The sequence below is a fragment of the Myiozetetes cayanensis genome, unplaced genomic scaffold (assembly GCF_022539395.1).
Source record: "Myiozetetes cayanensis isolate MyiCay16 unplaced genomic scaffold, myiCay2020 scf4, whole genome shotgun sequence".
In the NCBI taxonomy this organism is placed as follows: domain Eukaryota; kingdom Metazoa; phylum Chordata; class Aves; order Passeriformes; family Tyrannidae; genus Myiozetetes; species Myiozetetes cayanensis.
In genome coordinates, this window is record NW_026087631.1 from 29,331,859 (window position 1) to 29,356,286 (window position 24,428).

Sequence of the window (24,428 nt, forward strand, 5' to 3'; positions counted from 1 at the left end):
TCCTAGGCGGCCTTCAACCACTATATCTCCCACCAGCTCCTCTCTGTTTGTAAACAGCAGGTCTAGCGGGGCCTTACCCCTGGTAGGTTCATTTACCAGTTGATGAAGGAAATTGTCCTCTATACACTCCAGGAAATTCTTAGACTGTCTCTTCTCTGCAGTATTGAGCTCCCAGCAGATATCTGGCAGGTTAAAGTCACCTACAAGGACAAGGGCTGACAATTTTGAGACATCCGCCAGCTGCTTGTAGAATAATTCATCCTCTTCATCATCCTGGTAGGGCGGTCTGTAACAGACACCCATGATGATGTCAGTCTTGTTGGTCTTCCCCCTGATTCTGGTCCACAGGCACTCAACCTTATCGTTGCTGACCTCAAGTTCAACAGGGTCCAGAGAGTCTCTAACATATAAAGCCACCCCTCCACCTCTCCTCCCCTGCCTGTTCTTCCTGAAGAGCTTATAGCCTTCCATAGCAGCACTCCAGACATGCGAGTCATCCCACCATGTTTCTGTGATGGCGACTACATCATAGCCTTCCTGCTGCACGATGGCTTCCAGCTCCTCTTGTTTGTTGCCCATGCTGCGTGCATTAGTGTACATGCACTTCAGGTGGGCTGTTGATTTAATTCTTAACTCAGGCTTTCCATCCTTAGGCTGATCACTGGAGAGCCGGTTTCAACCCCTTCCCCCTTCAAACCTAGTTTAAAGCCCTCCTAATCAGCCTCGCTAACTTATGGGCTACAGTCCTCTTATTCTTCCTAGAAAGATGAATCCCATCTGATTTTAGAGACTAAGGTACCATGGGTTTGCTCCATGGTCAAAGAAACCAAAATTTTGATGGTGGCACCAATTCTTTAGCCATCTGTTGAGGAGTTGGGCTTTTTACTCCTCTCTTTATTTAACTCCTCATCCATCCCAGATGGTACAGGAACTGAGAGCAAATATCACCTGTGCTCCTGTCCCCTGAACTGACCGACCCAGTGCTTTAAAGTCTTTTTTAATTATCTTGGCACTTCGTCGATTAATGTCCTCACTGCCAGCCTGGACTATCACCAGAGGATAATAGTCTGAGGGCTGAATTAACTCAGGAAGTCTCCTACTAATATCCCTCACCTGGCCCCAGGAAGGCAGCATACTTCTCTCTGGGATGGGTCTGGGCGACATATAGGGCCCTCAGTTCCCCTCAAAGGGAGTCACCGACTACAATTACCCTTCTTTTTTTTATACCTGTGGTTGTAATCCGTCTTTTGGACAGGGCCGAACAAGGAGGCTCTCTAGAGGATCATCTTGGCTGTCCTCTACCTGACTGTCTGGGTCCAGAGTCTCGTATCTATTCTTCAAGGGCACCCTGAGGGGTGATGGGGGTCTAGAAAGAATTCTTCTACCTCTCCCATTAGGGACCTGTTTCCATTCCCCCCCATCATTTTGGTCTGCTCCATCTGTCTTATGGCAGGAGAGGCAGGGCTTTGCCATCTCCTGTTGGACTTCCTTAGGGTTTAAAAGGGTTTGACTCCACCAGTCAATTTCCTTTTCACTCTCCTAATGCACCTTAATCTCTCTACCTCTTCCTTAAGTTCTGCTACAAGGCACAGCAAATCACTCACCTGCTCGCATCGTACACAGCTACCTCCTACACCATCCTCCGGTACCAATGCCAGGCTCAGACACTCAGCACACCCAGAGACCTGGGTGGCTGCATCCTTCTTCGAGGGTGTCTGAGCAAACACCTCCTAGTATTAACAGCAGTAACAGTTTTGTTTTCTGGAAACCATTGTTAGCTTTAAAAAGCACACTCACCTACAAGAAAAGGGAGCTGGTTGTGCCCTGCAGGCTGAAATGCCTTGAAATTGTTGTGCCACACCCTGTTAGTCTACTTCTGTGTGGAGTGCGTGGGCGAACCGCTCACGCTCCTGGAGGTTCTTATATAGCCTCCCCAGCACTTGCTAACGAGCCTGACCCACCCTCACTCACTCTTAATTGGTTCTGAGGAAGAGTCAAGCCTGAGCAGCAAATGGCCGAGTAGTTCTCCTGGAGGTTCTTATATAGCCTCCCCCAGCACTTGCTAACGAGCCTGACCCACCCCTCACTCACCTTAATTGGTTCTGAGGAAGAGTCAAGCCTGAGCAGCAATGGCCGAGTAGTTCTCCTGGAGGTTCTTATATAGCCTCCCCCAGCACTTGCTAACGAGCCTGACCCACCCCCTCACTCACCTTAATTGGTTCTGAGGAAGAGTCAAGCCTGAGCAGCAATGGCCGAGTAGTTCTCCTGGAGGTTCTTATATAGCCTCCCCCAGCACTTGCTAACGAGCCTGACCCACCCCTCACTCACCTTAATTGGTTCTGAGGAAGAGTCAAGCCTGAGCAGCAATCTTTCATTTAGGCCTAGTGGTGATTATTTTCAGCCAGCTAATTTTCAGTCTCTCTTATATCATGAGCACCAGAACAAGCAAGGTCTAAGTTCCGGCAGATTGTCTCTTGTGGTTGACTGAGTATGGTATAGAAGTCTTTCCTGGTATTTATAAGGGCCACCTCCTCAAGGAACTCTGTGGAGCTGGATGAGCTTAGACCTGCAGTCATCAGCTGAAAGGACGCACTTGCAGAATCCGTGTCCTCTGCAGAGATGTCTGCTTTCAAGAAATGTATAAGAACTTAACTGTCACTAGTGGCACTACCCCTCTGGCAGATCTGAAGATCAATCTGCTGTTTGAACAATTATTTTGAGAAATGGAGAAAGGGAGTGAGTGACACAGACACAACAAGCTGCAGGAGAACAGGAATGCTACTTATACACACAGAAGCACTCCTCTGCTTTTCAAACCAACAGTCCCTCATGCAGAAAGATCTGGGTGCTGCAACTCTATAAAGGAAATAAAAACCAAGGATGTGGTAAGATGTGACACGGGAGACGAAGGGTGAATTCCCTAAAAGCTCTGAGCACAACTCACACATTCTGATCCAGGCTAGCACACATCAGAAACAAACACAGGTGAGGGCAGAAAGCATATCTCAGGTATTCTCTCATTTAATTTCAGATTAAACACTGAACATTTGCATACAAGCTTGCAAACAGGAGAAAGCTCTACTTCATTAACACCTAGGTGGAGATAGTGCTGCATAAGCAAATACCAAGCAACTAAAGGAGGCAGAGAATGGAAACAGCTTTTGGCTGCTACCTCAAGTTTCTGGTGCTCACCAAGAGACAAGGAGACAGAACAGTTCCAGGAGCACTTAAAGATATGAAAGCAGATAATAATCTCTAAAGGCCCATAAAATATCAGTGTTCTCTAGCACTCTGGAACAATACCTTCTGATCCCAACAGGAATGATAACAAAACAAGGACAGTCCAACAGCTTGTGCCAGCTTTTTGTCATCCGAGAACAGTGTGGGCTCAAGAATGCCTGTAAGCCCGAGGATTTGACTCCTGCTGTGGTATGGGTAGGTTTCAACTGCTCATAAAACCCGCATATTTTGGGAGAGCCCTCATGCTAAAATGAAGTTTTCTGGAGCACAAGCAATGTGGGCAGCTGGAGGGATCACACAAAAAATGCCTCTTTTCTACTCTTCTACAGATTATGTTTTCATTAAGCTCTTAGTTGAAGATAGTTTATGAAGTCTGGTTTTGTTCTGGTCAGTTTGGTGAATTCAGTTGAGTTTAGAGCTATAGAACAACTCTCACAACTAAAAGCATTTGATTAACTGAATAAGTTGACATATGACTTATGCAGAGAATAGTCTTAACAGACTTCCAGAGTTGGAATTGCTCTGACTTCAGACTTAGTTCTTCAGAACAGCCTCAGGGAAGCCTGAACGGTTCCCACACCCACTGCCTCTTATGCCAACCAGCTGCTTAGGACTGTGCTGAGGTACTACTTATCCGGCAACTTTCATGGGCAGTAATTAAAAAACCCACAATTCTTACTTTGCAGGCATGATGGAGTTTATATGCTGTATCAGTGCTGAATGCCCAGATGGATAAAAGGGTTTTTGTATAGAAACACAAATATTACTTTCTCTTCTACTATTTAAGCCTGTTACTCCATAAAGCAGTTGAAAATAGTGCTGACCTGATTATAACCTTATTCTCATGTAATAATAATATTAATCCCATGAACTGGTACAGAAGTTCCCCAGTACCTTATCTGTATTACTGGATTCAGGATTATGATCAGCTGTGTGTAAGCAATTTCTAGGGCATTGACTGGCCCAGACCTAAACAGCTTTTATTTTTAATGTAGCAATATAATACAGAGGTAAAATAAACCTCTGCATTATGAAATTAGCTGCTACACTGCAGACAACCTACAGAAATATGCAATTACCTCATTTACTAATGACCCATGTGAAACAAACTCCAAATGTATGTTGTTTCTTAGCCACTGTTCCAGAGAGCAGCTCAATCTGTTAACTGAGGGCAGTAAATACCTAATTAAATTAAATCTCCAACAAGCCTGAGAAAACCGTATTGAAAGCACTCTGCTTGATTACAGGCATTGGTCTGAGGGAACAGACCTATTGATCTGGTCAACTTCAAGCTTGTTCACTTCACCCAATTTAATTTGAGAAGAACAATAACTAAATTTTAGCTGGATCTCCTTTTCCCCTCTCCAGGGAAATAATCTGAAGCGATTCTTGAGTTCAGGTAGCATACAGAAAATATTTAATAGGTCAAAGAAAACATTTATTTTGTTGCCACTATGGACAAAAATCTACATTAAAAATGCAAATATGGTTTCCAGTGCAACATTTACGTAGTGTGCAGACAGGGTCATATGCCATGAGCAAAATTCTCTGGTGGGGGCAATAAAGCAGTGGTTCTGCACATTCAGAATGATATTAAATACCATATTTCAGTAGTTGCAAACTAAATGAAAACAACTGAAAAAACCCACACACAACCCTGCCACCTGTGCCCAAATATTAAGGCTCTGTGGTAATCCAACATTACTGCCTCATCTACCGGGTAGGACATCTATCCAATCTGTCCAAGAAGAATTTCCTTAATTAAAGAAGAATGAACATTTAAATTGGCTTGCTACACCAAAGATAGTTCACAGTCTCTACTGAACAGTTCATGACTTATCCTCTGCAGGGTCAAAATGTAACAGATTTGTGCAGACATGCTAAGTCTAGCTCTTTTCTCCCTTTACTTTGGATACAATCCTGAAGTAACTATCCTGGTTTTGATAGGTATCCCTGAATAGCCATACGTTTCATTATACAAACATAACTTTAATATTTTGAGGCTCCATTCTGAAAGTAATCAGTAGCCTTACTTGTTACTGTTTCTTCAGAACCACAATCCTCTTTTCTCTTAGACACCTCATAGTCCAGTTTCTGGGCTAATATAGCCACAAGTGGTTTGTATTAATCTGTTCTTGCTCCAGTTTCGTCCATAAGTTTGGAGAGCCATTCCTCCCATACTTAGTTGCCTTCTCCAGAACTTGTTAAAAGAAACCAAATTAAGATTTTGTTTTGCCAAGCTGAACAGGACAATCTCTTTTAAGTCCCTTCTCCAAGTACACTGCCCATTTCTCTCACCATCTTCACCATCTTTTTTTGGCAATTTAAACTGTGCCTTTTCATGCATAAGAGATAAGAACTACATAAAACATTCCAGATCAGATCTCACCACTCTTTATACAGCCTTTCCCACCTCTACTGAAAAAACTTCTCTGGTAAATCATAGGACTGAATTTGCCACCATGTGTCAATGGCTCAGCCACGCTGATCCCTGAGGCTACAAATGTCAACTCTGTCCCCTTTTCTTTTTATGAACTGAGGAGCTTTTGGCTGTCAGCAGAAATTCTTGTTACCAACCTTTCAAGCACCTTAACTTGAATTCCGTATTTCTACAAATTTCTTTTTGTAAGCTCAAGGCCACCTATTTTTTTCTTGTTTGATATCCCAAAATTGATCTGTATATTCTGTAGTATCAATGTCTGCATTTGTGTAAGCAAACTTCACAAGGATATACTTTTATTCTCTGCCCACTTGTGTTGTCATGTCCACCCCCTCAATTTGGCAATAATTCACCCAGTGTATAAATGCTACTGCTGTAGCTCAAGGGGTAGTACTGCTACTGCTTAAAATAAGTGTCACTATAAAAACAGTCCAAAAAGTTAAGGACTGAAAACAAGTTATGGTGTATAATAAAAAAAAAAAAATTACAAAGGAAAAGTTGAAATGGTTTTGTTTTATACGATAGGAGATTACTATTTTTGCCTCATCACACATACCTTTTTTAGTGTTGGGAGAGGCTAGAGAGTTTTGAAAAGGTTATTTGTGGCTTGATATCTAAAGATTGGAAATCTCACACAATGCAGATCTATAATAAAATTATACAGTCACTGCAGAACAATGTTTTAGAACAGCAAAAAGGTCTGCTGCTAACAGGTAAAGAACAACACTTGTAATTATTTCACCAAGTTACAGTGGTCTGAACTGTCGTTCAGATTGAACACAAACTTGAAACTGCCTGTTTTAAAAAAAAAAGTACTTCATATCTAGCCTAAACTGCAGATTTAACAAAGTTAACAAATTTTAAAAGTAACAGAGATTGATGTCACATTTTCTTGGACCTTTCATCTTTGTTTTTTGGGGGGGTTTTTTGTTTATTTGGTTGGTTTTTTTTTTGCTTTGGAATCCACACAAAGCACACGGCCTTTCTCTGACCTTACATCATCATAAAATGTAGACAGGGAAGCAGGACATGGCTGGGACTACTCATTGTTCAGTATGAGAATTATTACCCACTGACAGGAGTCCTGCTCTTTTTCTTTTTCCTAATCACAAATTGAATTCCCATCAAAACCAAAGAAATATTTGTTGTTTACAGGGGAAAAAAAAGCCTCACAGGAAAATTCACTAAATGAACATCTGCTTTCTCTATAGCCAAGTTACATATGCTTCCTTGAAGATGAATATCAGGTTTTCTGTTAACAGACGTTTTCTGACATCAGGTTTTTGTACACACTGGCTGTTTATCACACACTCTTTTCCAAATATGTTCAGTTTTGTCCCAGTTTTGTCATTTGTACAACCCAGCTTTAAAAACAAAAAGCCCTACAGCCAGTAGAGGAAGTGAGATTAAAGAGAGGCTTGTTCTGGTGACATAATCACACAGACTCGGAGGAACAAGAAGCCTTCATCTCTGCAGCAGCCTTACCCTTCTGCGCAGCCTGTCCCTCTCTTCACGGACAGCATTCATGGTGGCCTTGGTCCTGTTGAGCTCCTCCTCTTTGCTGCACAGCATGGCCGTGAGGCTTTCATTCTCTTCTCGAAGGCCAGCGAGCTCCTTCTCCCATCGAGACCTCTCCTCTGACAGATTTGGGTAAAGGTCACGTCCCAGTACACCCTCAATCTCTTCTACAGTCTGCAAAAATAAAGTCATCAAAAACAAGAAAGAAGCAAAGATAAGTGAGCAGGACTAATGGGTACACAGGACAGAAGTGTGTAACAGGATGTAACTCTATATTCTTATATGTACACGTGCAGCCCCACAACATCATTAGTTTGCTTCTTTTGTTTGCTAATCAATATAAAACAAAATTATTATTTTCTTTGACTATTTTATTAAAATATTTTGTACTGACAAACACTGAAGCAGACAGATATATGCAAATAAAATATATGTCAAATGTGAATGACAGCAATCCCAGTAGTTTCATCATGGAACACTTCATAACAAATTAATGATTTCTTGTCACGGGAGAGTCCTGTACTTACTGTTTCCCTGCTAAGTAACAGGCAGAAAGTAGCAGCATGTGAATGTGCATTACATGGGGCCTTTCTCAGTTCTAGATCAACATCACAAAAGGGCAAAGAAAAGAGTGGGAGGGGATAAAAAGAGGACTCTTCTTTCCCATGTCCCTGAGTTTGTTCTTTCCTTGATGTGACAGCAATACAAAAAAAAGATCTCTGGCCTTGGCTAGGCTTCCATTATACCAGAAGATGTTACAGCCTTTCTAGTGCCTGCAAAAGTGCTAGGTTTCTATTGGACATACAGTGCCATTCACCACTTCCCGACCCACCTTGTTGCTCAGTGCCTTGTAGGTACCAATCAGTACTGGGGACATTCAGTAACTTCCAGTGGGTGAAACTAAACTACATTTGCCCATCACCAGCAAAAGAATACTGCCATGGCTAAACTTACTGTCAGACTGGTCATTCAACATACTGAAACACAGCTTAACACTCAATGTGTCAGGGAACAACATGCAGTTCTGAATTTAGTACACAGTGTATGGCGTGCCTGTGTTCAAATGGCAGAAACACTCCAAATGTCACATATAAGCTTTTGAATCTCTCTGAAAACAGTATGCATTAAAATCATGGGAAGAAATATGGAAAATAAAAGGAATATATGATGTAACTAGCAATGCAGAAAGTTTCATTTCATTGGATAATCCAAAACCAAGCTATGGTTAAAGCCTATATACTTTTATGTATAATATGGAAGATAACTCATGCACCAAGGTTAAAAAATAGTCTATTTAGTTGTTTTATTCAAAAGTACTTAACTTCTATATTCTAATTGATCCCTTCCAATTCAGTATGTTTTAGGATTTTAAATATAACAAAAATTACTGTCTTGTTTATTTCCTTAAATCAGGAGGGACTAAAAGAACCAACTAGAGTACAGATGAAAATGACAAACCAAGTTAGAAACACAATTCCCCCTTTTTTTATTTCTTCAAGAAATCTTCCCAGCGTTTTCAGCAATGTCTTGACTTTGAGGTATCAAATCTTATTATTTGTCCATTAAAATGACAAGTTGGTTACTTATGCTTATCAAGCAATAACCTTAAAGAATAAATCTTGGCTACAGCAAGACTCCTTACTGAGAAGGAAAAGACACTCATATAAAAGCAAAAACATACTTTTAACAACTAGTTTGAAATGCCTCTAGAGGAAGCAGCGACAAAACTTTAACAGTCAAGCTCAGTTTATCCTTTTAAATCATATTTCATGTCTCTCTTCTATAAAACTGAAATACATTTAGAGTCATAATTATAAAACTTTATTGACAGAGCATCTACACCACAATTCTACTTACACATTTGGTATTAAGTTGAAATTACTTTTCTAAAAGAGCAGTGCCTTGCAAAATCTAAGATGAAAGAGGCTGCAGCTCTCCCTTACATTAGCTTCACTTGGACCTATAGGTCTCAAATTATGACAACGTAAATTATTTCAACACAGTATGACAATGAAGTTTAAGTTCTGAATAAGCACAGGGCAGTTAATCTTACAACATGAAGTAAAAGCTCTGCAATGGCAGGAGAGATCTCTTTCGATTTATTTTACAGTGCCTCTTTGTTGCTGTCTTCTCCTGTCCCTTCATCCCCCTACACCCCTTTTGAATTTTCCCTGCTGTGTTTTCACACCTTTAACACAAAGTTCTGCTGCTACCTCCTTATTCCCCATGCTCCTGAGCGCTGCTGTTTTTCCAACCCCTCCCTTTTCCAAGCCTCTTCTCCTCCTCAGAGCACTACTGGGGGTGATAACCCTGTAGCAACACCAAAAGAGAAAGGATTGCCACGAGGAAGCAGCAGCAGTGGTTTAACACCACAGAGGTATCTCCAGACAGAGAAACTGGTGCTGTTTTTCACAGCTCCAGTGCTACCACATGCCCACGCAAGTGCAAAGTTCAGGCACTGACAGCATCAGGGTCTGAGAGTCATACTAGGGGCTGCCCTATAATCCTAAACAAAACCAAGGGACCACGCTGCTTCCTTCTGTGCTCCTTCATTTTGCAATGATAAGTATCCTTTTGCTGACTAAACTATTATAACAATTCTCCAGTCTGATGACCAATATGCTACCATCCACCATGGTAAATAAAACATAAATGTACTTGTATATATCTGTTTATATGGATATATCTAAGTGTTGCTTATTTTTTTCAGACCAGTATCACACAGCAGTTTTATCTGCTGCACAGCAGATAAATTCAGGTATAATTTCACAGATATAGGATTGAATTACAATGCAGTGTTCTGAGCACAGGGCAGGATGCCCTATCATGGTAATTCCAGTTTTGTCTCTGACACCGCCATCAGTAATCTCTGCCTTAATTCCTTTACAATTTCTTTACAAGCAGTGTTGTGTTACAGATATGATATCAGATGAAATCACTGATTATCAGGTCTGAAAGAAGTAAAAGAAGTACTCCTTCACATGGTATAACTCAATGGTAGAATTTATTCCTACCAGAATTTAATGATAAATCCCATTTCAAAGTCTTTTCAGCTTTTTGTGTGACAGAAACTATTGATTTAGCTAGGGTCATGTGATTTGTATAAAATAAACAAAAGAACAATTTACCACCAACAGCATTAGAAAGAAACCAGTGCCAGTGACATTTAACCATCAAAGCAGAAGGATTCAACACATTCAGATTCATTAGTCCATTGGTGAAGAAAAAAGCCAACAGTCAAATCAAAAGGCAGAATACTTCAGGTTTCCATTCATGATTCCATCCATTTTAAAAATCTCTCAGTTCTTTGTCTGAGGAAGCAGGAAAAGAGAAATGACCTGCAGCCATGGGTGGAATGGTAGAGAGGGGCTTGGCACGTAGGTTTTGCTATATTAAACACATTAGTGACACACTTCCCTAGTGCATAATCGAGCATGTCACAGAGATTCCCATCTTCCTGAAAGGTTAATAACCTTTGCATGCTATCACTTGTCAAACTCAAGCACAGGCAGTGGGGAAAAGCATTCCCCCCAAAATGGCTATGCATGTACAGATCACACGAAGATAAAAAGGCTTGTGTTTTGGACCAGGAAGAAACTACTGATAGTTAGTTATCATTACAAAAGTATGACAGTAGTTAATGTGAATCAACATTAAAAAAAGGGATGAAAATAAAAAGCTTGAGAATTGAGCTTTTGGCAGATATTTTGACACTTTGTTGAATCCAACTCCTGCAGAAGTCTTGATCTCATCTCACATCAGATACCTCTGATACCTGAGACTGATCTCTACCTTTTTTACAGGATCCACAGTCTCTCTCTTGGTTAATACTGACTTCTGAAAACAGTTAATCCTAAAACTTCAAATACTACTTGGTAACATTCAAAGTATTGATCCTAATCCTCTGAGACACTCAAGTAAACTGCTTTAATACTGATGCCAAGAGACTAGAAGTCAGTCTGTCTCCCTCTCTCTCTCTCAAATATACACACCTTCTTCAAATTACTATTTTCAACATTATTCTTTTTAAATTTGATTATATTCCTCAGGCACCACCAGGGACAGAGGGAACTTTTCCCAGCAGTATGCCAAAGGGCTGTCAAAGCCATCTAAAATGGCAGCAGTCCATCCCAGAGCAAACTGTCATCTATTTTTTTCTTCTATAAATGAATCATTGACACCTTTCCATTTATCACAAAGAAACCTTTTCAGGTCTTTCCCTGTATATAAGATACTCTTCGTCCTGCTCACTTTCAGGTTCTGAATTGCAATCCCTTTGTTACATGTGCCAGCAGGTAACCCTCTTCTTGTTCTGTTACATGTACAATACAAGCAAGACACACAGGTATCAGCTCAATTACTTGTTTCTGAGTCTGACTTGTCTCATTTGAACTAACACACCACACATGCCTCGTGTTAAATTGGTTTTACATTTTAAGACAGCCAAGTGACAACTTAGGTGTACGCACTGTGTTTTCAGTTACCAGTCAATGATCAGCTGAAGCACCTTGGGCAAGTGACAACCTGTTTGCTGGATAAGCAAACTTGCCTAAGAAAGTAAACTAAGTGCTGTCTCCATTTCTCTTATCTCTGAAATGAGCATAAGACAAATACATTTCTGATTTGAGATCAAAAGTATATTAGTAGCTCCTCCCAAGCCTTGGAGAACTCAGTGTAAAACAAGTGTATTACTACTTACCCAAAAACGTGAACTCGAGTTGATTCACATGAAATACTCTGGCACCTTTAGAAGTGAAGTGTTATTACTACAGAAGTGATCAGGTGTGTCAGGCGACACTGCATTTAAAGCCTAATGCTACCATTACCTTAATGGCTAAATCACAATGTTCACTGGCAGTAGTGAGTTGTTCAATGTGTCTGTCCACTTCTGCTACTGATAAACTGCAGCTGCTTTTCTTCCGCCCGCAGACAACATTTTCCAGACCTGTCAGCACTCTTTGCAGTTCTGAATTCAAGTCACTACAGTTATCTAAAAGAAAACAAGACAAAACAAAACAAATATCTCAACAATTAGTGACTCAGTGAAAAAACAAACTCTCACCCAAGAAGTGCCTCTTGCAGAATAGCCAGGACTGATAATGTTCAAGGAATGTCCTCACACTCTGCCACTTTTTTCTCATCAATTGATAGGCTTAAATACCATAACCACACCAAATGAAATCATGAGTTACCTCCCACCTAACTAAACAGTCCCTCTGCTTGTCTAAAGTCCTTATTCTTCCTTCAAATACTCCTCTTGTCTGAAGAACATTTTAAGACATCATATCCTTATACTGTAAGACATTTCTTTATATTATTCTTTTGACCATTCAAGGCCAATTATCCTGAATTTGTTACCCTCATGGGTTTCTCTCTCTAAATTCAACTGGTTTTTTCTGTCTGGTACATTTATTGATGTTATGACAATGCTTTTCAGAGGAATTTTTGTGGTTATACTTAGAGACTGCCTGACTTAAAAAACCCCTGCTGTTTACGGAAACAATCCCTACCCACTACCTAAGAATCTATGCCTTATTTTAGTAGCTACTCCTACTTCTGCACTGCAGAATATTCAGGGATCATAACACCACAGCTTATTTTTTGTTATGCTCCATACTACAACCATATTAGAAGTTTATACAACGTTATTTTAATTATAAAATGCAGCAGATAATCACTTTCTTTCTTGACTTTAGGCTACCTCTTCTAGGGCCTTAGGCACTGCCATAGCATCCTCCATTTTTTGAAAACAAGTAGGTCTCTGCACCTTGCTGGCTCACTCCATAAATTATTTTCATAAATTATTTTCATAAATTATTTTCATTTTTTCTTAGGCTCTCCTCTGGTGACAGACAGTGGCACTTCCTACGTGTGGTAGAATTCACCCTTGTGCTCTCTCTCAGATGTGCTATTTAGTATTTCTGGCTTTCTAGGTTAGAGTTTGCAATAGCTACCCACAGCACAGCACACAAGTGGTGCACTATGAGATGGCAGTGCACCCACAGCTCCCATGTCCTACTAAAAACATCCTACTAAATGCATTTTTGCTGCCAAGAGTTATTTCTGTATTACTGCTGCAAGTGTTTTACGATGGTCAGAATTCCATGATGGCCTCATAGCTGCGGTTCTTACAGGGGATTAAAGCAGTGATGTGACTCTTGGGGATGGTCCTGTGCAGAGCCAGGAGTTGGACTCGATGACCCTGAGGGGTCCCTAACTCGGCATATTCTATGATTCTATGACCCTGTGAAACACAAACCTATTGCTGAACAAAACAAAGAGTTTAGAATGATGTCACAGCATTGCATGAAAAATGTGAAGGGACAACATACAAAACTTCACTGGAAGTCATATTCACTAGTTCCTGTCTAGCAGCCACCCATCTGCTATAATAATACCAAAAAAGCCCTTTATAAATGATAACAACACTCCCTTATAAGCAGCATACAGCAAGCAGGATGCTTACTTGTAAAAACCTCTGGTTTTTCACTTTAATTAGTAAATTAAAGTTTCCATAGCATCTTCTGGAACAAACATTTTGCACATTTAAGCAACCTTCAGAAGATCTTGTGTGCTGGGTTTTGTTACTACAATCACATTTTCCCTATAAAATAATGGTTTGTCATGTGAGGAACCCATTTCTGACAGAAACCAAATCACAAGATCTGGAAGATGTACTGGAGAGCATTCATAGTTCTAGCTCTAGGTGTTTTATTGCCTGTAGCAATAGAGTAGCATATCCACATGCATTAGTGTGTCATGAGGTATTACTGGCTTTACTAAGTCACTGATGCTTACTCCATTAGGGCAGTAAGCAAGTCACGCACATGGTTATTATATCATGATTTTTTAATCTTTATACACCTAATCTTTATATCTAGAAAGATAAAAAATATACTTATTTGTATATGTGTGTGTGCGTGTATGCATAATTTATTTTCTCAGGAATATGGAAACAGACCCCAAGAAAAGACAGTCTATGTATATAAGGAAAACACGGAAGAAATGCAAGAATCCCTACAGCTGGCATTCGTATTTTGTCTATTGCTATATGTACGTCCACCCTTAAGGGGAAGGGAGTACCCAAGTTTTGTAGATGCTTGTGGTCAAAGGAATGACAAAAGTCAGAGTCCATGAAAGCTCATAAAATTTTATTAGTAGATTACACACTTGGCATGGATGTAGAGCAAGCATACTGGAGCTTTGTGGGGATACCTGTTTATAGATAAATTATAAATAAATTTCCCCTGCTCTGGAGATCAGTTTCTTGCTTTCTATGCAAATCAGTTAGCATGTGCAGCCAGTTCTTTCAGACATTTCTGGAAATGGGTTGGAGGCTTTGGTGCTTTTGGGTGGTCTTGATCCCTCCCTACAGTCCATGCTCACTTTTCATTCTCATTCCTGCACTTGATGTGTACCGTGTTGTACTTATCTCTACAGGAGCTGACCAAGAACATTTGTCCCAGAAAAGTGCTGCTCACTCCTCCACACATGCCCCTTCTCCAGCCACATCCTGTTCGTCTTGTGGTGCATTATTACCAACAATCCTTGGCTGTTATTATCAATAATCCTTGGTTGGCTCCACATCTATCTGGCCATTCATGTTTTGAGATATACACATCAGCCTCTTATCTTCTGGGCTTCTACACTATATTTCATTTTATTGCCTTGTTTCCCACTGCTGGTCGAAACTTAAACAGATAACTTGCCGTTAATGTACAAAAATCCTGGTTCAGTTCCACCCCATGAAAATACATGCTGAAAAGTGGATTAGTTTCGCTCTTTTGGTCAAAATAAAATTAAAGGGAAATAAAGGTCCTCATATCACAATCTGTTCAAGTAGGAACATAACAGTAAACATTAACTTTTGAAAGTAAAAACAAAATAATTTTTTAAGAATATAAAAACCTCTACTAAAATATCTTGACTCCATCCAATATTTTGTTAATACTTTGAATTCTGTAAGTCAGACATCTCACAATTACATAGATACTGTTATAGAACATCCTATTCTATCTATGTTTCTAGAAAATAAATACATTGAAATACAGTGGCTGGTCTTACATTTATAAACAATATGATACAGAAAATAGAAATAGTATTCTGAATAGAGTTCTGAATAGCGAGGATCACACCAGACTTCTGCTAGTCTACAGCTACAGTTCTCATCAATTGTGCCCAAACACTTAAAACATCACGCTGGAGGTCTAAGATCTGCTCATGCCTACACTGCAAAATGTATGGAGAAATTATTTCATATGTGGAGGTTCTTCAGTTAATCAGTAATTACACTTGAATGACAAAATAGACAAAATTCTGAAGGAAAGGCGCTTGCCTTCTTAGTTCTTAACCAGAAAAAAATGAGTTGCAGATTGTCTGGAGGTCCTCCCTCCTTGCACTTTGTTTGAATGGCTTGTGTCAGATGCATCCTTGTCTAAATCAATTTCGGCAAGCTATGCCTATCCATGCTTTAACAAGACCCTCAGTTTTCAAAAAATGTGGACATCCTCTATAATTAGGCTTTAAAAGAGTTCCATTAGGCTTTTTCCCCTAACTTTTAATCTGTCTGCAATTCTTTTCTAAAGTTAGACTACTTCACAGGGAAGTTATAGCCAGGTGGGGGTTGGTCTCTTCTCCCAGGCAACCAACAACAGGACAAGGGGACATGGGCTCAAGCTCTGCCAGGGGAAGTTTAGGTTAGGTGTTAAGAAGAAATTCTTTACAGAAAGGGTGATCAGGCATTGGAACGGCCTGCCCAGAGAGGTGGTGGATTCACCATCCCTGGAAGTTTTTAAAAAGAGATTGGACATGGCCCTTAGTGCCATGATATAGTAATTAGAGTTGGATCAGGGGTTGGACTTGATGATCTTGGAGGTCTTTTCCAACCCAATCTATTCTATGATTCTATGATTCTATGACATGTAAGGTACATGAATATCTTTCATCCCTTTTGTATTCCTAAAACTACATGAGCTCTCATGAACAATATTCCATTTTAACTCCATAGGTATTCTACACAGCCAGTGTGGCCAGCAGGACCAGGGAAGTGTATTGGGCATGGGTGAGGCCACACTTCAAGTCCTGTGTCCCATTATGGACCCCTCACTACAAGAAGGACATTGAGGTGCTGGAAAGGTAACAGAGCTGGGGAAGGGTCTGGAGCATGAGTCTGATGAGGAACAGCTGAGGTGGTTTTTCCTGGAGAAAAGAAGTCTCAGGAGGGATCTTCTCACTCCCCAAAAAGAGGCTTTAGTGAGGTGGCGGTTGATCTCTTTTCCCAAGTAACAAGTGATAGGACGAGAGGAAACAGCCTCAAGCTGGACCAGGGCATGTTTAGATTAGATATTAGGAAAAACGTTTTCACGGAGAGGGAACAGACTGCCTAGGGAAGGTGTGGAATCACCATCCCTGGAAGTGTTCAAAAACTGTGTGGATATGGCACTTGAGGACATGATTTAATGGTGAACATGGTGGTGGTGCTGGGTTGGACTTGATGATCTTTGAGGTCTTCTCCCAACCTTAATGATTCTATCACCACGCCACAGAGGTTACTTCACATACAAGTCGTGTAGAAGTTCAGCACTAGTTATGATTAGCACATCCCAGATTAATTTATTTCCTCATCAAATGTTTGCATCTGCATTTCAAAGGCTATATGTTACCTTTCTGCTGTGAAAAGGCATTATGTCTACACTAGGAAGCACAACTCACCCATATCTGCAGTGACCATGGTGGACTGATTCTCTGGTACCGAAACAGAATTCTGGTCCGCGCTGCGCGAGTCGTCATTAACCTCCTGCTGGCTCTGGCTGAGCTCTGACCGCAGCTCTGAGTACTCATCCTCCTCCCTGGGAGACAGAGCAAAGGCAGAAATAAAATCCTCTGAGGAAGTATCTTCTGTGACGTTTATTTCAGTCCTGTCAGCTGAGCCACAGGATACAATCCACAGAAGTTTTGTTCAGTCAGTAGAGAAGATTTATACCCTTCGCTGCAAAGCAACTGTGCTATGCCCATAACACCCACTTGCAGCAGCCAGTGCCTGGTTTCCATTTCTTTATTCCCAAGTTCATTATTACTCCAGACCACTGTAGAAGGAAACGATGGGTGGAACTGAGTGCTAGCAAAGATGTGTGCAAGGACATACAGTGCTCTGCAGCAGTTCCCCAACTGATAATTCACACGGATCAGCACAAGTAGCTTTGATCCCAAAGTGGATTAGAAATAACTGCTTTTGGTCTCTTTCTCAGTTCAAGGATGTCATCAGCTTGTGTGCAAAGCAAGCATGCACGTGTACATATCTGCATATGTGTATCAAAATGCTCTTAGAGACAGGGAGTTTTTAATTTTCTCTTCTCAAAAGAGATAACACATAAGTGAGTATTGCACTGAACTGCTGGAGTTAGCGGAAAACAAAAAGCCTCAGTTATCTAGGTTTTAACTAATTTGTCAAGCTGGTTCAACTAAAATCATTGAGGACACAGAATACTTTAGCTAAAGCTAATGAGCTTAAAAAATTAAGACTTTTCCCTCCTGTCTCCACACAAAGAGTTCAAAGCACTGGGGGAGAAGATAAGTAAATGAATAATAGCTTTTCCTGAGAACATTTGTAAATATTTTTTCTTGTTGATTTGACTCTGAATTATTTTTCTTTTACTTTCATAGTGACTGTTTTTACATTAAAGTATCTTTTAAACATGAGAAAAACACCAGTTTATCCAGGTGCAGAACCTTTCTGAAAGTAGACAAACAGCTATCATTTTGTTTCACACTGAATCACATGCAGTGATTAATTTTGCAGCAGATTCAGCAGAAAAGTGGGAGAATAAAACTGCATTTGGAAACAGAAATAGCAAAGACCTGTCTGTGGATCTGCATCTGAGAGGAGTATCTGTAATGCTAAGTTTGCTGTGAATATGCCACATACACTGCAGGTATGGTGATGAGTATTTCTTGCAGGATTCAGCCTGGAGTTGCGTCTGCATTTTTCAGGCAAAACAGCAGAGAAGATGGCCCCTGCACACAGGGATCAATAACAGAAGTGAAGTCTGCTCTCAGAGTTGCAGAGCTGACAACTTATGAACCCATCTCAAAAACTCAAAAAAAGGGAATTTTAGTTTGCTTGCCAAGCAGGGTTTCCCAAGGTACTGAGATGTATTTTCTACATGAACTACCATGCTCTTCTACCTCTTACATTTGCTTCAGTGCAGAGAAAGTGTGACTTTATCAGAAGCACTTAGTGACCACTACTAAACAAAATGCAGGTCAGACAGTTAACAGAGATTTAGATTAAAGAAAGGTCTTTGAGTTACCACGCAATATTTGTTTCAGACAGTGTGAGAACTCAATCATGAATAGCAGGAATTGAAACAGTGAGTTAATGTTCCATGAACTAGTTTATTATTAGCCTCAAAACAAACCAGTAGTAATTAGCTTTGGACAAAAACAAACAGTCCTACATTTTTAAAATCTAAATTACCTCTAATTGGACAAAAGGCTATACTGACCCTAAAACAATGGCACACACCACTCTTATTGGGCTCTTCTTGCATAAATTTTCTGTTTAAAACACAGCATAATGTAGCTAGCACTAGTTCTTGTTTTTCAGTTTAAGCACCCTCAGTATGTTGGAACAGTTGAAAAGTATGTCATGTGGCAGAACTCACCCCCTTCTGATGACTCAGGTGAGAAATCATTTTCTATATGAACTAATTCTTCTAGGATCTGACCAGGAAGTTCAGAAATCCATTTCTGTTAAAGTGACAGCTAGATCAGTCACTCCACCACCAGTCCCAGTGGGAATAGACTGAGGGTAAAAACAAGGGGAATTCGAGGGCAGTGATACCTCAAAATATAAATTCTGCCTTTGAAACTAATGCTGACAGTGACAAAAGATATTGCTTTCCACCTTTCTCCAAAAGAGAAGAGTCCTCCAGAGGCACTGGAGATGCAAGGTGCTTGGCAACTGACTGCAGGAGGTGGAGGCATTACAACTTTCTCATTCTGCCATTATTGACAGCCTGGATAGAGAAAGTAGGTAAGTAGGTACTTGTTCTGCTACGGGCCTTGATAGTTTCCACTTGCTGGAATGTCATGGTGAGGTGGAGGCAGTTAAAACCAGATCAAGCCATTCTAGCACAGAGTGATTTGGGATCAATGTTAGAGAAAAAACAGTGTGGTTTTCAGGTACTTCTGCACTAATTGCTTTCTTCGCGTTCAGGTGCACCCAAGGATCACAAGTGCTGCACAGATACTGAGGAAAATGTCTTCAAATAGTGAGCAAAATGCACAATTTTCAGCATCCTTTCACACCAAAGATGAGTACTTCCACAGTGCTGACAAGGACCATGTTCTCTTCACAGCTACAAAGGGTGCATGGCTTCACACTTTAGGTGCCAGCGGTTTTTCAACACACACTTTACTTAAATAAGTACTTTTAAAGCTCTCTAAGACCCTCAGATAGAAAATACTACAAGTGCATGTGCACTGCAACTCAGATATTCACTGCACCCTGTGTACAGACACTCTGAACTAGTTCACCTGAGACAACATGGGAATTAATCGCCGAGGGTAGGTAGAGCTGGGCATTGTATGTTGAAGCCAACATTATCACATCCACACTGCCATTTGAATTGAATCCAAAGTGTGCTAGCTTCCACCTAGCACATATTTAGAAGCTAGAATTAGACCTGCAGGTCACTATGTAAATGTGACAGTAAGTGCCATGCATTATTTAGTTTGATGCTGTTGTCTATTCACTCTCCTTCTTCTTCATTAACTCCAACATAACCTACTTTCTAAACATATTTCAGATTAAAAGTTGTAAGTCTGAACCAGTGGTTTTCCAGCAATGGGTTACAAGCTTCTTCTTGTCAATTGTTTCAAATAATTCTTAGCAGGTACCAATGTTGAACAGAGTATATTTCTACCTGTATTGTTATAGTCTATTTTTAGAGTTGCAGAAATGTACCCAAACAGCGACTGGTTTAGAACTAAAAGGAGTTAGATCTCTCTCTTTTTCCTTTTCCCAAGCCTTTATTTAATATCTAAGAAAAACTGTCAGTCTTATATGAAGTTACAGATGATTCTGACAGACAAAAATAGGATTAAGAAAAAAGATGAAGTTTGAATGAATCTAAGTCAAGACTAAAAACTTCTGAAGTCAGAAATATTAATCTTTAATGTAGATGTAAGTCCATTTTAGTACACCACTGTATAATTTATAAATCCTCTCTGTGCTTAAGAGTTAATTGGTGCATCCTTTATGTCCAAGTATTGACAATATGACTCTATAATTGGGAAGATCCATTTGATTGGTTTTGCTGCCTTCTAGGTTGTACACACTTTGAGAGAAAACAGGAGTGACATACATCTTGTCGAAGGACAGAGAACCTTGGCAACATAAGGCTGGTCTACTCGCATATGAGTATCAGCAACTCAATTTTTAGCCTTAGTATCAAATCACTATTTCGCCTTTTCTGCTGTCCAAAGCAGCAACAGCAGCAGGGAGATCAGACAATTGCAGATGAGTGCTGGCTTGCTCAACCATGGTGAACTCATTTTTCTAAGGGAATGCAGGAAGAATCTAGTGCAAGAGCTGCCACCAATTTCATGGGGACACACATGTGGAACTTGCTGTACCCATGAAATAGCTAGCAAACCTAGAAAAATCCTGTAAACTTTTAGAATATTGCTGTAAGATTAACATTATTAAGTTCGGCAGGTCAGATATACCTGGGAAAACACATACGCACTAACATGTGACTTAAGCTTTCTTCTTGCTCAGAGAAGCTGTGGAAGCTCCATCCTTGGAAGGGTTCAAGGCCAGGCTGGATGGGGCTCTGAGCAATCTGGTCTAGTGAAAGGTGTCCCTGCCCATGGCAGGGGCTGGAACTAGATGATCTTTAGGGTCCCTTCCAACCCAAACAAGTCTACAATTCCAGAGCTGGAATACTAAACCTCATGCGCAAATTTCACTTCTAAACTGATACTGCAAAGGCAAAGAACCCCCCAACTTCCACACCAAAAAACCACAGAAAAATGAATGGAGAATATTAACTAGCTTATACAGCCAGCCAAAACTCCTCCTCAAACCGTTGCAATACCTTATTCAGATTCCAACATGGTAGCTGATTACTTTCTGCCCTACTTTCTAAGAGTACTACTTAGACAAATAGCTACAAATTTAAAGATAATAAAACTTAAAGAGGATAGTCAAATACCCTCTACGAAATTCTGTTTTCTTCCAATTGTTTCTAGAATACTTGTGGAGTTTGGAAGGAACTATAAAGCCGCAGTACATCAAGTTACACACTAGTTTATTTTTACACCCTAAAACCTATACATGAAAAAAAAAGTGAACAGTCAAACTGTGTTAGCATTGAGGAAACACTTATCTGTTATGCAATTAAACTCAAGAAAACTGTTTCCAGAAAGACAGCCCAATTAGCGCAAGTAAAGCCTCTGCTCAGTTTTATTTGCAGGTGTCAAAGAGAGAAATCAAAACTAAAATTCCTCCTGTGCTCTGGTTTACAGGAAAGCATAAATGCCAAGGCTCTACAGGGCCGTGCTCCCAGAATGTTTTCTCTTAGGATTGTTTTGTTCCAGCTGCCGGACTCAACAGTCCCCAGAGCCAAGGGTGGAGCGCTGTGAGTCACACCTGCTCCAGCAAAGACAGCAATTACACCATCCCTGCTCTGTGGGACTGAGCAGTTTCTCAAGATCCACATGTGGAGCCCAGTGTGGATTTACAGAAAGTCACAGCAGGAAGTATCAGCTTTCCTTCTTTCAGTTGTCTTTACAGACTGTATGGAATTCCTTCAGTATCTACTTGGTTGCAATTTTTAGGGGTAGTATTACTCTTCTGTTCCCCAGACACCAAATTATTGGCCTGCCAAAGAAAACAAGCTATTCCCATCATTAAAGGAAGTAAAAAATCCACTGACAACAAACATTCTTGTTCTTATCACTAAAACCAGAACAAATAAAACCAGATGAGGCATTCTAGCTGTCTGAGCAAAACGAACTCTCATATGATTGAATCAAAAGTGGAGGAGCACGACAGTGATTTGCAGTAGTATTCTTCTGATGCCTTTAAAGGCCTAAACCTCCCCGAAGGGGCAGAAAAACTGCACTTTTCATGAGAAGCAACATATGCTTCCCATCAGACTTGGTTCTTACACCTCACTTTCCTGTGGATGCCACAGCTGACTCATTTATGGATGTGGTTAAACATTCAGAGTATCCACCTGATTCCAATATTTTGTAATTGAACACTACTTGGCATTTACTTTGGCACAGGGATCCCAAACAAACCATTTTTATGAATTCTTTCTAATATTTTTCTTAAATGTCATGGAGTTCATCTGTCATTCAAGAAAAAAAAAAAAGTAAAGGCAGGTCTCATGATTCTCAGATTTTGCTTTACATCTATTCAACTGGTAGAGCTTTACCAGAGAGGAGGGCAGGATGGACACTATCGTGTTGAAAAGAAAGGCAACTTGAAACAGGACAAATGGAAAATTTGCAAAGGTATGAAGCATGAATGAACAAGAGAGTCAGGAGGATTTTTCTTCAGAGAAGTACTACTGGCATAGAAAATACCTGAAAAATCTCATCATGATCGTCACTAGTTATAATCATCTCATAGGCAACAGTATTTATCTTCTTAAATAACATGAACATAATGTGATTCTACCACTGCTTTTGAAGTGGTATATATATATATATGTGTGTGTGTGTGTTGATATTTCCTCTTATTTATGGTACACCAAACCTTCTTTTTGCATACAAATATTTTCAAGAAAGTTTAAGTGAGTAGTTGTAACTACATTGCCTTGTGCTAGCAGAAACACTTAAAAGGAAGGAAAAATAAAGCACATTACTAAAAATTGCAGCTAATAGGTAAGGAAAACTGAAAATTTGCTACATGGCTAGAGCATCATGCCAATGTTACCCACAAAGTCACCAAATCTAATTTGAAATCTAATTCCTGTTCTCTAGAAAATTCATAGATTCTAGTTGTTTAGTTGCATCCTCACTAGCTAAACTATAAGAATCTCCTTCCGCATTCTAGTCCAGCTTCTCTATGTTAAGAAAAATGGGTAATAACAAGTGAGGAAAAATGTTTCCATGTAGTCTAATACACAGTTTATTTTAAGACAGTAACATGTAATGACCCAGTGTAATACCCCAAGCCTTGCTGCTCCAAAGACAAGCAACAATGTGATTTGTACCATTGTGTTTTGTCAAAAGTACCAGTATAAGCAGGTGAAACACCTACTGAAATCTATTTCAACCATAATGCTCACCACAAATGATTTCACTTAGGTGATCTACAGGAGGCCACAAAACAAAGTTAAAAGCAGAGCATCAGATTGGGTGGCTTCGTCTTCCTTTATACACCATTGCTGTCACTTACATGGTTCCCTGGCACATGATGCTAAAGGAGTATTTACATAGCACAATGCAGTTTTTTGCAGTGCTTGTTAGGTTTTGCGAAGGGTTATTTTGCCAGAGAGAATGTAGCACTTCTAGGTCTTGGGATGATACTCTGCAGAACACACACCTTGCTTATGGGCAGCTGTTCAGCACCAGTCACGACAAGACTAGCTCCCTAAAGTTGCCATCAAATTATATTTAGAGTGTAATTCATGCCATGTTTTGCACTTGTCTTGCATTGGCCCAGGATTTCCAGGGAGCTGCTGTACCTTATTGTTGTTCCCTGTAGTCGATCAATTTTCTTGTTCAGTTCAGCAATGATACTGTGCAGCTCAGTGATTCGTTCCTCGTAGCGCAGCGTTGTTCGCTCCTGCACATCTTCGTGCTCTCTCATCAGGTGGGATTGCTCACACTAAAGCAGAGAAACCAGGAACAGAAAGGGTGTTATGGATAACTGTATGGAGATCAGATACAAGGCAAAAGTGCATAGCATTGTGGTTTTCTTACTCATTCTTAGCAAGCAAAAACGAGAGAGACAAAATATTGACAGGTACATAAAGGTACGTAATTACAAGATTTTAGGAATTGACAGAATATGCTGTGTACTTTTATTATTTGTTTTCTAAAGGGCACAAGTTGCCCCTCCTGCTTGAATAAAAAACGCCATTTGTAACTTAAAATATCTACAAATATTGATCTTTGAATCCAAGAGATTCATGGCACACTGTGAATCTTCAAGGATCTTCCCAATGTGCTCCGAATTAGAACAATTCCTATGGCAAAACCCACATCA

At 40.2% G+C, this 24,428-nt stretch overlaps 1 protein-coding gene across 3 annotated transcripts in view; it reads right to left on the bottom strand.

Annotated features, from left to right (window-relative positions):
- Positions 1-24,428, bottom strand: part of MCC (MCC regulator of WNT signaling pathway) — a 193,743-nt gene that overhangs the window by 43,949 nt on the left and 125,366 nt on the right. For all 3 annotated transcript variants that reach the window (XM_050328372.1, XM_050328373.1, XM_050328374.1), the window contains 4 exons: positions 23,905-24,047; positions 16,910-17,046; positions 12,025-12,188; positions 7,166-7,372 (listed from right to left, as the gene is read on the bottom strand). In XM_050328372.1, the coding sequence (XP_050184329.1) occupies positions 7,166-7,372; positions 12,025-12,188; positions 16,910-17,046; positions 23,905-24,047 (651 nt within the window). The remainder of the gene's footprint in view (positions 1-7,165; positions 7,373-12,024; positions 12,189-16,909; positions 17,047-23,904; positions 24,048-24,428) is intronic.